Source organism: Marmota flaviventris, chromosome 8 (assembly GCF_047511675.1).
Source record: "Marmota flaviventris isolate mMarFla1 chromosome 8, mMarFla1.hap1, whole genome shotgun sequence".
NCBI classification, from domain to species: domain Eukaryota; kingdom Metazoa; phylum Chordata; class Mammalia; order Rodentia; family Sciuridae; genus Marmota; species Marmota flaviventris.
In genome coordinates, this window is record NC_092505.1 from 91,065,837 (window position 1) to 91,084,095 (window position 18,259).

General features: G+C 32.9%; 1 protein-coding gene across 1 annotated transcript in view; it reads right to left on the bottom strand.

Annotated features, from left to right (window-relative positions):
* Positions 1 to 467: 467 nt before the first annotated feature.
* The window catches only part of Naaladl2 (N-acetylated alpha-linked acidic dipeptidase like 2), a 675,105-nt gene continuing 657,313 nt past the window's right edge, over positions 468 to 18,259 (bottom strand). The window contains exon 14 of the mRNA XM_071614921.1: positions 468 to 666. Coding sequence (XP_071471022.1) covers positions 468 to 666 — 199 coding nt within the window. The remainder of the gene's footprint in view (positions 667 to 18,259) is intronic.

Genomic DNA, 18,259 nt, shown 5'->3' on the forward strand with positions numbered 1-18,259 from the left:
ATACTTGAATTCTTCATATTGAACACTTAATAGTAAAGTTAATCTGAAACCATATCAACTCTCCATTTCTATTATAAAAACTCAATCATTAATAGCTCTATCAGAGAGAATAACTTGTGCTCCTACACATTTTATCTAGAGAAGTGAAGATATCCAGAACTTCTTGGAACTTTCCCCAAAAATAGTTTATATATAAAAATACAGTAGATTTTTTTTAACAGATAAATCTTAACTATTTTTTTTTTCAAATAACTTGCCTTTACATATTCGGAAATGTAGATATAAGAAAAATACTAAATGTGCAAAGTGCTCTTTTATATGTACATTAAAAAAATACAATGTAATAATAGCTTTAAACATGTCAAAGAATCATAGGAGGGAGAGTCTTCAATGTCAGAAAATCTGGTCTGATTAGAGCTTTTGCTTGTAGAATTGTAAACAAACTTCTTAAAATGCTGAGAGTTTTCTCAATTCTTTCCAACCAAGACACTCTCAAATACATCAAGTCCTGCTTTGAAGTAAACCTGAGCAGAATTAATGCTGTTCAACACATCTGACAGGGTTTCTTGGAGAGTCTCATTTGATGTAAGTGACTTGCAGTGTTCCCAAGCCTCCATGAGTATGGAAAACTGGCTTGTCTTCTCATCAGTGTGGTACAGGATGTTTCTGAAAGGAAAAAAGGAATGTGTAAATGTTTCATGCACAATGCCACTTTCATATCAAACACTGTAATGAATACTACCAGAAGCAGTGTTGTTTGCAATATATGAAGACATTATAAAGGTAATATTGCTATTTTTTGATACTTAATGAATTGAGAGATAGAAAACATTGACCATCAGTAGTTTCCCATTTTGACGACATTAGAGGAGATAATCAGACATGGGCCTCCTGTTGGAAATATGGTACATTATGAAATAGCATAAACAATTTTGCTAAAAAATAAAAAAATTGATGTGAATCTGATGAAGCTTCCAAATTTAATTGCTAATAATTTCAAGGGACAGAATTGTGCTAAATCATAGCACAGTATGTTCTAGAAAACCACAGACTGCAAAAATATCTAGACAACAAATAACTCAGTTTGTTCAACTAATAAATTTCATTTAAAAAGTAGAGAAAGGAGGAACCTGTAGACCAGAGTTTCTCAACCATGTTCTACTAACACTTTGGGCCAGATGGATCTTTACTGTAGTGACTCTCCCGTGCACTGTGGGATGATAAGCAGTATCCCTGGACTACATGGGCTAGCTATTAATAGCATCCTTCTTTTTGTATCAAGAAATGAAAATGTGTGCAAACATTGCCAAAATATTCCTAATAGGGCAAAAATAACCCCAATTAAGAACTAGTGTTCTAGACTAAAAGAAACACGTCAACCAGTCACAAAATAAAGATTTTGTTAGATTTTATGCAAACAAATACATTAATATGGGAAGTACAAAACTGAATACTGATTATTGATTGATATAAAGCAATTGTTAATATTTTAGATATCATGGTATCATTAGCATGTCTTCTAAAATTGCTGTTGTCTTACGATAGTATGTAAAGTAATATTTGCAAATAAATGTTATGATTTCTGAGATTTCCTTTAAAAATACTTGGAGGGAAAAATAGAGTGGAGTTATAAACAGTATATATAAAATTATATGAACCATTAGGTAATAATTGTTAAAAGTGGGAAATGAAATTTATTATACTATTCCCTCTTCTTTCTTACATGTTTGTCATCTAGAATGACATTGTCTTAGTGTGTAATATGATGGTTTCCTGATACTTAGTCAAATGATTGAGAAAGAGGAATTTAGGTACACAATAGCATATTCCTGTAATCCCAGCAGCTCAGGAGGCTGAAGTAGAAGGATCAAAACCAGCCTCAGCACATTTGTGGCAAATATATTTCCAGAGCTTAAAAGTAAATAGATATTTTCAAAAGCTGTATCAAATACTTCTATTCCTTGAGGACATATAGCTCAGCTTGCTCACAAACAAAAATATTATAATCATTATTATAAAAACTCCTCATTAAATGAACTGTACCACTGCAGTTAGTACATTATGAAGAACCTACTTAATGATTCTTAGACTATTACAGTGATTTTCTCCACAATTTAAAAACCGATATAAAGTACATTCATATATATACAGTCTATGCCTATTAAATGTTAGATATTAATATTCAGTCAAATGATAAGATGATATTAATAAAACATGCTCATAAAGGTTAGAGGATTGATCCCTTGATGACAATTCATTCAATCATGAATAGTCTCTAATATATTTATGTAAAATTTTAGTCCTAACTACTGCAAAATATCTAGAAGAGAGATAATATGGAAGAATAAAAATACATCCTACAATGAATGTCCAGGTATAAAGAACAAAAAAATACAATGATTATAATTACTTTTTAAATACCCACATTTTCTCTTCCTAACTAGGAAGCTACATAGTAATATGCTTTTATAATGACTGTAAACATTCCATGTGACTAAAAATGAATCTTTTTTGCTTTGTGAAATTCTACAAGGAGCTAACCACATTTTCCATATGCTACATGAATCGAGTAGTAAAGGTATAGCAAGCTATTATACAGATAAACACTCATATCCATTTCTACCAAAATTGGATACAAATCAGAATAAAACTACAGATACTGAGATTCTAGTTGAGTACAAGACACTAAAATGTTTTCATCTCAATTTACGAGAAAAATCTTCATTTGAGTAGATGCTGATGTAACTTAAGTTAGTTTATCATTATTATAATAACAAAGGCTCATTTTCCACCTTGAAAGACTGCATTACCTGAAAAACAAATTATGGATAACAAAAAATAAAAAAAAATCTTTAAATTTTCATTAGATGGATCATTTCTCCTACTGATTTGCAGAAGTAGCTCATCTTTTCCAATTTCTGTGTGTGTGTGTGTGTGTGTACTAAAAACCATATAGCTTCCTGCTTACATAAAATAAAATTCTGCATTTGCATTCCTTTCTGAAAGGTAGCATTATGTTATTTTATTTTTAATATTTGAATTAAGCCTAAAACAAAACCCAGGCAATGCTTAAATTCCATCACATATATTCTTACGTATTTCTTAGTTCTGAGATCTTTCTTATATACTCAACCATTAAACTTACATATTCCAGGATAATCTCTGCGTACCAAAACTATGATTGTACCATTTTTAATATGCAAATGCTTTTTTTCTTTTAAATATTTTAGTTAAATCAATGCTTCTGATGGTAACCTCTAAATCTTCTAAACATCTTTGTATTACCACGTGATGCCACCAAAATTGAACTTTAGTCCAACAAAATGCAGAGATTTCAACAGCATATCTGTATCAGGCTGCTTAAATGTTTCTTCTTCCTAATTATGGATCAATATTATTCCAATTAGGTCAGACCCGGAATGGATCCATAGTCTGTCAAAAGTCACAGGTCTGGAAGGAAAACTGAGTGGAAGTGAAAAAAAAAATACATTTGAAGAGTTTCTATGTCAATAATCTGTACTTTACAACCACAAAAATGTATATCCCTTAGTGAACCATTCATGCTCTTAGATACATCTGCTTCAGTACATTTCAGAAAGTTTCTCTGCATAAAGAATGGACTGTATTAGCATGGCTCTAAATCAATAAATCAGAATCCTATTTGCATACACACAACATGCATCTCACCATGGCATGTAGAGACATCAGACCTAATTAAAATATTATTTAATTGAAATCATTTTAGTAGCTATCGTGTTTAAAATAACATTAATTCCACCCTCATGCCTATCTCTCCTCATCTGTAACAATTTGGATCTTATAAATGTAATTCATATAGTCATCCTGACCCACACACAACACAAAGAGACTACTAAAAGGAAAGTGTAATACATTATTGATGACACTAATGAAATTACAACACACATCACTCATTTTAATGGGTCTGTTTCAATGACACATCACGGTGACCAGGAAAGAGCAGTGCCAAACTCAGAAACCTAATTAATAACTCCCAGCTACATTGGTGAGGGAGATGAAGTATCTTTACTCAACTGACAAATCTTTCCCATTCAACTAATGCAAAAGAAAACTGGAAAAAAAAATGAATTTTGAAATAAAGGCATTTAAAATCTTCATGAGTCATTACCCTGTGTGTGAATTAGCAATTAATGATGGAAATGATAACTCTCTTTCAAATATTCCTTTTTATATTCATCAATGGCACAGGATGCCACCCATTGTAAACCTGAATTAACATTCATTATACCTCATGTTGAGAAACTCTTAATGAAATCACACTAAATAATAAGTCATGTCTTGCAAAGTTGATTGTGTATACATGCTGAATGCAAAGAGAAAGGGCTAGCTCTAGTTCTCATAATTGTTTCTAATTCTTTTAGGGATTGTACTAACTGTACTCCATAGTTAACAGTGGACTATTATATTTATATCAATATTAGAAAAAAATTATTTGACTTGGATGAAAATTCACAAAACACATGTCTACCCTATTTAAAGTGCAAACAAATATCCTTTCAGTTAAATTTGAATTTTGTCTATCCTAGTCAAAGCAGAAGGAAAATTAAGACCATGGTTGATATTGTCAAGTCTTAAACTTATGCTCCAGACATCTGAGACAGAAAGACATGCATGGTAGATGGTTTGCAAAAATGGACTGGGGATCTAGCTCAGCGGTAGAGTGTGTGCTTAGCATGCATGAGATCTGGGTTCAATCTCCAGCACCAATAAATAAACAAACAAACAAATAAATAAATTTTAAAAATGGCTACAATGAGTCCCCTTTCTGTTATCAGACTCCATTAAAACTTGACTTTGCATCTCATTCCATCAAGGTAAAGAATTTATTTGAATGCTTGAAACTGGTTTGACCTTAATATTTGCTTTGAGAAATAAGAGTGTGGCATACACACTATGCGAAAGCCTCAATAGATCCTACATGCTTCCGTTCTGTCTCTTCCCCAAGCTATTGTGAAATTCATACTGGGTTAGCCTGCTGGAAGAACAGGTACCACACGGAATACACAAGATCTGAACAGCGAGGCCTTCCTTTTCCAGTTAAAAATCAGATGAGTTGGTGCTCAACTTGTTAAGACAACCAATGCCCACTGATTACAGACACAACACAGCCAGGACAGAACCTCTCCATCCCAGACCAAGAACCACACAACTGACTTCAGCCTAAATGGTCAAGCTAAAGAAATACGGACAAAATAAACAATTATCATTTTAAGCCACTAAATTTTGGAATGATTTGCAAAAGATAGGTGATATAATTTGGTAGTGCTTCTCTTCCGGAAGAGAAAGGTTTATGTTGATATAAGAATGAGTTCTCTATTATCTTTTAACACATTGACAGGGTACAAGGTGTAGTAGGATTATACAAGTCTTCAAATGACCAACTAAATTCAGAGAACAATGAGAAAATCATGTCAAATAGTCCTCATGAGGTATACATTAAAAAGTTTATTTGTGTTGATTCATTAAGTTTTAAAATTGTTTACAGAGTGCCAGGTGGGATTTTTTTTTTCATTAAACACACACAAAGTCAACCAATATTATGAACTGAATATTTGTGTTCCTTCAAATTTATATATTGAAGTCTTATCCCCACAATGTGATAGTACCAGGAAATGAGGGCTTTGGAAAGTAAATAGGTTTAGATGAGGTCATGAGGGTGAAACCTACAGCAAAAGACTATTGCCATTATGAGAAGAAAAAGCAAGAACACAGCTTCTTGTCTCCACTATGTGAGAATACAGCAAGAAGGCAGTGGTCTGCAGCCCAGGAAGTGGAGTCCTCTCCAGAACCCAACCATGATGGTGCCTTGATCATAGACTTCCCAGACTCTCAACTGTCAGAAGGATATGTGTATTGTTGAAGTCATCCATTTTATGGTATTTTTTCCTGGGAAGTATGAGTTAAGAAAACCATTACAGCATATATATATAATTTTGCTGTGGTATAGCCCAAGAAATGGACAAAAATTATCCTATTTGTTTCCACTCTTATTAAATATAAAATATAGCAGAATATCAAAGATAAAACAACAACTGTTCTATTTAGTTATTGTCAAGACATCTCAGTCCACATAATTACATTGTTTTTCAAGAGAAGTTTCCTGAATAAGAGGTTATCTTTTAGGATATTTCAGAAAGACTCTCCTTCCACGTGACAGAGTACTTGATGGCTGGCCAACAAGAAAAATTATATTTTTACACTAAGAAACTTTTTGATAATTCCAAAGGGGAAACAGAAATTATATGAAGCTCATCACAATTCTTAGAACCTTCCAGAATTTTAAGAAGATGGTAGTACTGTTTACTACTTATTTCATGCTCACATAATTGGTTTCTTATTTTAATTGGTCTCTTATTTTTATTTTTTATCACTGCTAGTACTTACTTTCCCACCACTAACAGATGTATGACCTGAACCTTAATATTTAGATAACTTTCCTTTAACTTATTTGGAACCCATTATCTCTTAGTATTTCAACTTTCATTCCATAGAAAAGACCTTTACGCTTCAAAGACAATTTCACTTGAATACCCTACAGGTCTTTTGACAAATAATAAAGATGCATTTCCTTTACACTTACACCCCAAATATTTGCATTTGCCCTTTCTCCATTATTCTTTTAGCTACCTTCATTAACTCTGGTAAACAGTAATGCCCAGGTCAAAAAAAAAGGGCAATTCAGGTTTTTCTTTCATTTATATTTGATTCCAATGAGAGGGATATGATGGATTTGTTTTGGAAAGTTCATTCTAAAGGAAAAAGTTCATAATTTAGCTATATCTATTTAAATAAAGTGAGTAACAGAGTCAATATTGATCTTTTTTGCTTATTCTACTTAACAGCCTTTTTTAACATCCTAGATGAGTAAGTCACTGTGCTACATGCTCAGGGAAACAAAAGACAACTTTATTGTCTGTGTTGGAAGCAAAGCACATAAACAAAAAGTTAAAATATTATTTAAGCATATTATATAAATAATTATAAACATTATTTTCCATATAATTATAATTTTATATAGTTATTATTATAAATATAAAATTATTTTCATATTATTATCCATATAATATGTTTTAAATATTATGTGGAATATTATTTCATTTTATGTTTTACAATTTCCCCTTATTCTATGCATATGTTAAACTATTGAAAATATTGCTTCAATATAAGTGTTCTATCATATAGCCTTTGCCATAATGTAGTAAAAAGTCTGTAACTATTTCTCATAGTAGAGATTCTTTGCCTTTTGGTTTAGAAAACTACAGAGACAGTTCTTGATAGTATCAATATAACTTGGGTGATCTGATTCCAATTGCCATAATATCGATTCAAGAAACATGGACCTAATTAAATAAGTATAAGGTAATTCTTAAACCAAATGGGTTATTTCATAAACAGGCATATGACCAAGTTTGGGAAATTAAATTAGAAGGGAAAGTTTCTACAGGATTGTAAGAGTGGTAATTCCTTCAATTTCTGAGAAAATAATAAAAGCTAATCCTTTTTCTCCTTTTCAATAGCATGGTTAACAGAATCAGAAACTGTAAATGCCATGATTTTTTTCCCCCTGAATGGAAAACCAGTCTTTAGATGAAGCTGATACTGTACCCTGTAGGGTATTTAACATCCTAGATGAGTAAGTCACTGTGTTACGTGGTCAGGGAAACAAAAGACAACTGTAAAGCTGAGAAATAAAAATAAATTATTTCTTACTGATATGATTGAAATGTGTAACCAAACTAACTTAAAATCTTCCCTTCCTTTCGATTTTCAATTTGGGGAGTATTATGGTTTAGATATGAGGTATCCCCCAACAGCTCATGTGTGAGACAATGCTAGAACATTCAGAGGTGAATGATTGGGCTTTAAGCTAATCCACTGATAGGGGTTAACTGGGTAGTAACTGTAGGCAGGGTAGGGTGTGGCTGGAGGAGGTGGCTCACTGGGTGCATATTTTGTCTCTGGTGAGAAAACTCTTTCTTTCTTTGTTTCCTGAGCTGCCTTCCTCTGTCATATCCTTCCACCTTGATGTTCTGCCTTATCTTGTGCCCTGAACAATGTGGTTCTCCATCTATGGACTGAGATCTCTGAATCTATGAGCCCCAAATAAACTTTTCCTTCTTTAAAATTGTTCTTGTCAGGTCTTTTGGTCACAGGAGTGAAAAAGCTGATTAAAACAGTAGGTAAAGTTATGTTACTCTTCAAGCCAATTTCAACCAGTTTGATGTTACTTTCAATCAAATGTATCCATATATACAATATTTATTGATTGGCTAGGTGATTATTAGAACATGTACATATTTATTTAATAGCTGTAGATGTGATTTTATTTTGAACTAAATAATTTGGAAAATTCATTTACTTGATATTTAAATATGACTGCTTTGGGATAAAAATGGCATGGTTTCTTTTGGATAGCAAACATATTATTCAAGATAAACACTTCAAAATCAACAGAATATTGTAATGTTTGCTTAATCTTAGCTGGAAGGAAAAGTAAATATGAAGTATAGTGATTGACCTATTGAAGCTATGAATATTGATCTCAAAGTTTGAAAGTAATTAATGGACAAATGTTTTAATATTAAATTACTCAGAGACTAGAAATATTGCATTTCATATTTTAAGAAATTGTTACAGATGCTGACATACCAAATATTCATTTTGAAAATGTGATAAGAAATAATATTTTAAATGAACTCTCTGGCATTGTTCCTTCACAATTTGCTCAAAATTTATTGATACATTACTATCTGTAACTCTTAGCATAAGAAAATAAAAATGCTTTGGTTTTAATCTGTAAACAAATGGAAGCATAAACAATTGACTATGTATTTTTTTAAAAAAAGCTAAAATCATCTGATTTAATAGTACTATTAATTTTCTCAAAATACAAGTACTAAGGCTGGGGTTGTGGATCAGTGGCAGAGCACTTGCCTTGCACATGTGAGGCTCTGGGTTCAATTCTCAGCACCACATAAAAATAAATAAATGAAACAAAGATATTGTGTCCATGTGTAACTGAAAAAAATATTTCAAAAATACAAGTACTAGATAAGCAAACTTCTATTGATTATGTTAAAGTTAAAAAAAATACAAATTGTGAGTAGATAGTAGAAATAGTTTTATGCTTTGGGAATTCTAAAAGGAGATTCCTTCATTAATTTCAGCCAAGAATGTCAGAGGGCTAAAGAGGGCTCTCAAGTATCTGACACAAAGTAGGAGCGCATCTGGTTATACCATCCAGAAAAAAAAAAAAAAATCATGTCTTATTTAAGAATAAATAAATGTATGTACATGTATACTATACATTTAGTTTCATAAATCATTTAATGGTTACAGATGTGATGGAAGATGTTAAAAATCCGGCAGTAATCAAAGGAAGCCGAACATCCGAAAGCACTGACAAAATCTTCTACAGGAATAGTCAGTTTAAAGCACTGATACTGGAGACTCCATCATTGCATTGGGAACACTCCACCATGGAAATACTGCTGCCTGTCAGCATTTGCTCAACCCCAGCCAGTCTTGATCCCATCTTCAATGAATAATTTGGAATAGTCCTACATCTTTGCTTCACTTCTTTCAGATTTGAAGTCCTTGGAGATTCTCATGCAATTAGCTGAGCTAAGGTCACATGCCTGTACTGTAGATCAGGTATAAAATATGTCTTGTCACTAAACTCTAGGTCTCCCCTCATATGGGAAAGAGGCTCTGATATCAAGCACTCAAAAATAATTTAAAAAACAGCAACCCAGAAAATATTCACTGCACTGGTTGCTGGGAAAGAAAAGTGAATTTCAAGAGGATTTTTAAAAAGAATTATTCTCTATACTGATGTTGTATTGGACAGTGTTTTTCCTCCTCAAATTAGTTGATAAGTACTCTGTAATATTCCAGCAGAGGCTATTAAATTAAATGTGAATAAGAATAATCTGACATATTATACATTTGAGTCAGATGGGATATATGTCAAGGTCATTGTATTTTCATGTGTAACTAATTAAAACAAACAAACAAATAAATAAATAAATAAATAAATAAATAAATTTTTAAAAATAATTAAAAAAGAAAAAAGAATAACCTGAGGGTTGGGATTGTGGCTCAGCAGTAGGGCACTCGCCTAGCACCTGCAAGGCCCTGCGTTCGATCCTCAGCACCACATAAAAATAAATAAATAAAATAAAGATATTGTGTCCAAATACAACTAAAATATAAATATTAAAAAAAGAATAACCTGAGAAATTTTAAACTGCTTAAAAGATTCCGATGCAATGGATCTGAGATGCCTTCCATGAATTTGTATATTTTTTCCTTCTCCCTGACTTACCCATATTGAGCAACACTTACATATACTCCACAATCACTCCAGTGAGTTTTTCATTTAGCAACTGGTCTTATTTTGTTCTCAAACTAGTTTCTTCCAGGGACTTGCGTAATTATATACAAAATTACATGATTTAATTAACACTGTATAAATGGTTACATATTAAGTGTGAAGGAAACAGTTATTTCTGTGAAAATGAACCCCAATGTTTTGAGAAACTTCACAAAGATTAATTGATACAAAGTATTAGTGCACTGCATGTGGAGAGGTAATTGAAAAGATTATCAGGGAAGGGAGGAGTAGAGTGATGCAGAAAAAAAACTCTGCATTTAGACTGTTTTGCAAGTAAACTGCGAAAAATGGGGATATTGAAACTGGAAATTTTAGATGATGTCTCACTGTGTAGTTTAAAGAAGAGAGAAAAATCTAGAATTACAATTGTCAGAAAAATACTTTAAAAATGTGCTTTATCCCTTATCAAAAGAGGGTGACACATGCTTCAGTTAAAACAAATTGGTTTCTCAAACATTTGAACATGTACTAGTTCTGCTTATTTCAGATTCAAGGACCTTCACCCTTCAGGCAGTGGACAGCCAATGCTTTACTCTTAAAAACAAAACAGCCATCATCTTGAGTTCCAGTATTTATGGACTAGCAGTGATGGCTTGAAGTTTTAGATGAACAGTGGATATGGGCTGTTGGGGGGTCCATTACTTAGACTTATATCCACAGACCTGACTTCATTTAAGATTGCTTAGCCCATTTCCTTGGTAATTATGCCAAGGAAAAGGATAAGGATATATAAATCACATTATTAAAGTGAAGGGAGAAAGTCATAATCATTTGGTTTTGCTGATTAAGGTTAAGTCAAACCCAGTAATTTCTTCTAAATGTTATTCAAAATTCTCTGACTTTGCTGGTTATGAAATCGGAATCAATTTTTTTTTTTGGGGGGGGGGGCAGGGATTGAATTCAGTGGCACTCAATCACTAAGCCACATCCTCAGCCCTATTTTGTATTTTATTTAGAGACAGAGTCTCACTGAGTTGCTTAGTGCCTTGATTTTGCTGAGTCTGACTTTGAACTTGCAATTCTCCTGTCTCAGCCCCCTGAGCTGTTGGGATTACAGGCTTGTGCCACTGTGACTGGCTATTTGAATTAATTAATTGCTAACTTTCCCCTTTAGTAAGAAACCCAGATACTGTGGTCACTGTTTATTCAAAAATTGATCCTATCTTTTCTTAATCAATTAAATTATACCTAAATAAATTGATTAAAATTTATGTGTATTTTAGTTAATAACTATATATTATGAGTGGGTAGTTAGCGCTTTTGCAGAATGTAGGTGTTAATGTCTGAAATACAGACTAGTTTTTGAAGCCATTGATTTTCTCCAGTTGACTCTGTTCTGGTAATCTATGTCCATCCAGTTTCTCTCTTAAGCTTTATACTGACTGACTCTGAGCAAAAAATAGTACTTGGATCTCTTATCCAGACCCTTTGGAACTGTGGCCCTGAGTTGAGAGGGAGAAAACTAATGGATTCTTTGCACTAAACATCTTGAAACAAGTCACCTTGACATTTTGTTCTATGCTTAGTGAATGTTCTGGCAGACATAATAATCCAATATCCCCCAAACACTTTCACTCATTGAATTCTGTGCCATACAAAAGCCAAGACCTCTAATAGTAAAGTGTGTTCTACGTCTAAATTATATAAATGTCAGGTAGTCAGTGAAATGATTTTTGAATTTCATAAAATACATTAAGATGATTAAGTCTCATGATGTTTCGATTATAAAATTTTTATTTTTTTAACACTTAGAAAAGATGAATTCAGGATGGCCTACATTTTGCTAGAAAAAGAAGAAAGTGGTTACAATGGTATTATTCTCATCATACCTTTGAAAATTTAGGAAGACTTTTAAAAATATTTCATTGAATCTCTCTACCTAGCTCTATACAGCCAGGTAAACTTTGCTTTGCCTTTTGTAATAGAATTTGAAAATTGTTTTTCACTTTCCGAATGGAAATGAGGTACAATGATAACAATCATTAGTGCTACTATTGAACAGCTGTGAATAAATAGAGACTTGGAGGATAAGCCATACAAGCTTTTCCCCCCTGTGGTTTTATTAGCATATAAAGTATCAACTCAGAGAAACACTTCATATCTGATAGCATTTTGGAACCATTTATTCCTTATTCTTGCTATTTCAGTATTTATCATCTGTATATACATTTTGAGGTATATACATTTTGTATATATATGTATTTTATATGTGTAAATACATGTTTTTATATATGTATATATATATATATATATATATATATATATATATATATATATATATATATATGATACATATATGTATGGATAAGAATAGATATATATGTACATAATCAAAATATATGTGTGTATATGTATAGTAATTCTTTCCTATAATGAAATATGAAGAAAAATCTAAATTCTGTGCTTCCATCCCCAAATCATATAACTGAACAGAAAGCTGTTTATTATACTGTAAAATGCTATGTTTAGTCTCATAAAAATCAAGAAGAATAAAAGACATTTCAAACTTTATACACACACACACACACACACACACACTGTGTTTTAAGAGGTAAAGTGCTGGTTATATTGTTTCATGGGCACCAATGTAAATATGTGGAGGTAGAAAGCCATGGATTTCTTACAGGCTGTAGAATATTTCCACAGCAGCCTGTCTTGGTATTTACTCTCAAATCATTATACTCTTCTTTTCATTCCAAGAACCATCTTCAAATCTTAATATTCATTATATATGCTTTATCAAAATAGGACATTATTTATGGAAGTGCTATTTATACCAGTAATCAACTCATTCGATTGCATAGTGTGAGGTTCACCAATATACCTAATTTTTATGATTTATGCTGTAAAGGAGCCATTCATTCCCTATTGAGGAAGAACAATTTAAAGAAGGAACATATTTGAAAATAATATATACTACATCTAAAACATAATAATTGAGGGAAGTTTAAGAGGGGAATACTAAGTAGTCAATATCAAAATCATGTCCATCTGGATCTAAAATCAAGGAGTCCAAACATGGCATTATAACACATACTACTTTGCCTATAATTGTTTTTAGCTAAACACACTTGAAAAGCAGCAAATACAATGAAGGGTTCTCTCTTCATTATTTTTCTTCCTGAATGCCGGAGATAGAACAAAGATGCACTCCTTGGACCAGTGGGAGTGGGGGAGACATTTTGTCATGAGCAATGAGAAGTAGAGGCCAAGGGAAATGTACAAATTGTGTCCAGGTGAGCCATTTCTTTCTACAGTTCACTGTTCTAGTCCCGTTCCCTTTGTCTTACCACAGTTCCATAAATACTCACTTTTTTTGGTGTAGTATAGGAATTTGGCTCTCAATTTGAGTCTTCATTTTCATTTTATGGCTCAAAGGTACTTCAAAAAATCATCAAACAAAATGTGTATGCCTTCTTCTATTAATCTCTCAAATGTTAAATTTAATTTTCAGGGCCAGCCAGAAATGATAAGAGGGTAGAGGTTCAATTTTACCTCTCTATGCCCACAACACAAGCCACCAGACCCATCACCACCGTGTTCTGGCCTGATAATCTAGAACATTGTGAAGCTATTTACATTCTCTGAAACCCTTTCTCTTCATTTGTAAAATGGGAAACACCGGTTCCTACAATGTTTATAATATATCATTTATTTTTTATTATAAATATACGTATTTATAATAAATGAGTTATTACATGTGAAATGCTTTGTGCAGTACCTGGTATGGTCAACAACAAAATGCTCTATCTTCTGTTGTTATTTGAAATTTCTGTTTTGTTTTCTTGGACACACACATACTAACCCCCTTAACTTTCAGCTGACTTTACTCTTAGTTTCATAGAACTCTGAGATCATTAGATGACTTCTCTCTTGCCCAGAAAAATGTGGATCAAAAGCAACAGTTAGAGAACAAGGGAAAGGGCACTTCCATGGATTTTACAAGACACATATGCCCAGCAAGTGTCTGTGAAAATAAAACCACCTGTCCCTTTGTACTTCAACATGCCGTTAACTACTAGATCACATACCTGTTTGCTTTTCCTATAACTCTACTTCCCTAGTAGAGTTTTCTGAGATACATTTGTAGATTGATAGGGAAGGTCTTTTTTTGTAATTTTTTAAATGATCATAGCAAATTAGTGAATGCAATTTCTCTGACTTGGAATCCAACTGCTAAATCAGAGATACTAATGGGAAAAGAAGTTCCTCATGGTCTGAATGAACACAGCACACATTTGATGTAGTTAAGAGAGGAGTCCTGCTACTAGTACTTCGCAACAAACTCAGGCAAAGTTTATTAATCTTTCCTCAGTACCATCATGGTACAGAGCTGGATGATTCTACTGTAGTATTAATCACACACCATTGTGACTCTTTTATTGATACTTATCTTTCTTCAGGTAGAACTGCTCAAGAATGAAGAGAGTTTCTTGTTCATTGTATATCTCCCCAGGTTTCTATCAAGTACACACCAAATAAATTTGATTATATAAAGTATTTATGGTGATAGTAATAATTGCTAAGATTCCTTGAACATTTAATGTATGCTTGACAACATTCTAAGCATTTTGTGTACTTTAACTCATATAATTCTCAAAACAATTTAATGTAAGCAGATTTATTATTATAGCATTTTTTTTTTTTTTTGTACTGGGATTGAACCCAGGCCTACATCTCCACACCTTTTTAATTTTATTTTGAGACTGGGGCCTGATAAGTTGTGAGGCTGTTCTTAAACTTGCTATCCTTCTACCTCAGCCTCCAAAATTGCTGAGATTACAGGCATATACCTGACTTCTTATAGCATTTGTGGGGGATTAACAAGGATTGAACTCAGGGGCACCTAAACATTGAGCCACATCCACAGCCCTATTTTGTATTTTATTTAGAGACTGAGTCTCACTGAGTTGCTTAGTGCCTCACCATTTTTGAGGCTGGCTTTGAACTTGCCATCTTCCTGCCTCAGCCTCTTGAGCTGCTGGGATTACAGGTATGCACCACTGTGCCCAGTTTATAGCATTTTTTTTTTTTTTTTGTATAGAAAGAAACTAGACATGGAGAGATTAGTCTGCCTAACATCCACAGCCCTGAGGAGCAGAGCTGAGATTTATAAAAGCATACAGTGGAAAGGGTATTAATCCCAATATCTTATGGGTTTTTATACTTATGCTAAAACAATATTCCAACAAACATGAAACTTGAAATTCATGGCTCACACACAGAAAAGACTTCCAGCAGAAACAACAAAATAAACCTTTTCCAATCTTCCAGAGTATAGCATGTCCCAAACCTACAATAATTCACAGCTTCATCAATAAGAAAACTGCTTATAAATTTTCTTCCTTTCTTCATGACAATGGTTTCCTTTCAAACATCATGTTAGATGGGCAGAGATACTTGCCTCAGGGTGTTTTCTAACAAAAGCAGCAGTTTATCACAGACATTAAACCTTGTCCACCCACCCTGAACACTTAAAATCTGTCTCTTTTAACACACCCATAGAGGGTTGAACTAGCAGAAACTTTTCCGAGCATAATAAAGACATTGTTCTAAAAGCAAGTAGGAACATAAAAAAGAATATGACCTTCAAGTATGTGCTTTATAACCTCTGACTCTTTTCACTTCTTATTCAATCTGTGTGAAATCCCTGCCTCTTTTGATAGATGAAAAAAAATAGGAAACCTCACTAATTGGGATTTTATCATTGTGAAATTCTTAGTCCATTTTCTGATGCTAAAACAGAATATCACAGACTGGGTAATTTATAAAGAAAATCACGTCTCACAAGTCTGAGACTGAGAAATCCAAGATTGAAGGGCGCCCTCTTGTGAGGGCCTTCCTGCTGCATCTCAACATGTCCAAAGAAAAAAAGAGCAAGAAAGCAAGTGAGGGCAAATGGTTGGGAGGAAGAGAGCACACAGGTAAAAGAGCTCACATGCACAGCAAGACCACTCTAACTAACCACCCAGTCCTTTGATAAAGGCATTAATCCTTTCATAGGGGCAGATTTGCATGACCTAATCACTCTTTAAGATCCCATCTGCCAATACCATCACAGTGGAAATTAAATTCAGCACGGGTTTTGAAGGAGACATTCGAACCACAGTATAGACTTTGTTTAAAAAAATAGTAATAACAATAATCATAAAATATTGAACTATTTATTTTAAGCAAAATTGGCTATGAGTCCAAACTTCTGGATGTTAACTTTGGGAAAAAGTACTTCTTAATTTAAAGAGAGTCTAACAAGTAACTTGAAAGAAAAACTTCTAAGATAAAAGTGATCAATTGAAAATAGAATGGGGAAACTGAGGCAACCCAAGTTGGGTACACTCCACCAAGGATGAAAATGGAGGGCTTCCAAAAGAGAGTTGAAATCCGAGTGGTAGTCTTCAATGATATGGAGATAATAACAGCAGTACAATGCTACATGAGGAAGGGGAGCCAATGCTACAGGCTTAAAAAATAAGTGGGTGAATTGGACATAACTTTTCTACACAAGTATGTGAACACATGACCAATGTAACTTCACATTATGTACAACCACAAAAATGGGATGCTAATTAGAATAAGTTATACTCCATGTATGTATAATATGTCAAAATACACTCTATTGCCATGTATATATATAAAAAAGAACAAATTAAAAAAAGAGAAGAGAGAAGCCATAGAAAAAATATATATGTATATAAAAGAATATGTGTATATATATATATATATATATATATATATATATATGTGTGTGTGTGTAGATATATATATATATATATATATATATATATATAATACATTTTATATATATATATATATATATATATATATATATATATATATAAAAGTTAGATATATATAACTTTAATCCTACTTTAAAATGCAGGATTAAAGTAACCAGGTAAAGTAAACCAGGCTTTGGGAAAGTAGGTCAATGAATAAAGAAGGGTGTGGTAGTGTAAAAGAGTTGGGGAAAATGATTTATTTTCACATAGGCCTTAGGAATACGTTTTCAAAGCAAAAGGTAGAAATCACTGCAGCAACCAAAACTGATAATCGATGTGTAGAAATAGAGGTGGGAGGATTTTGGAAAATTGGTAGAGTAAGGTCAGGAGTGAAAGGGTTAAAGAACTGATTTAACCAAGTTAGTGTTGAAAAGATCATATTTTTATCTTAGAAGGAAAAAAGAGGGTAAAAATAGCAAAAAAAAAAAATTCATAATTAATAAAAAGAAAGTTACTAAGCTAATTTGGTTAAAATATTTTCATCTCAATTTTAACATTTGCTCACTAGTGTTTACAGATAGGCACAGTGTGTAATATCCTGCACAAGCATTGCTCCAAATCTTCTAGCCCACAGGGCCTCCCACAATACTTACATATTATAATTTTTCAGCTGACCCTGTGTCATCAAAATAAACAACCACTATGGAAAGCAGTACGGAGATTCCTCAAAAAACTTGGAATGGGACCATCATTTCACCCAGCTATCCCACTCCTTGGTTTATATCCCAAAGACTTAAAATCAGCATACTACAGTGATACATCCTCATCAATGGTTATAGCAGCTCAATTAACAATAGCTAAACTGTGGAACCAATTTAGGTATCCTTCAACAGATGAATGGATAAAGAAAATGTGGTATTTATACACAATGTAATATTACTCAGTCTTGAAAAAGAATAAAATTATGGCATTTGTAGGTAAATGGATGAAGCTGGAGAATATCATGCTAAGTGAAATAAGCCAAACCCTCCAAACCAAAGGTTGGATGTTTTCTCTGATAAGCAGATGCTAATCCATAATGGGGTGGGATGGGAGAGAATGAAGA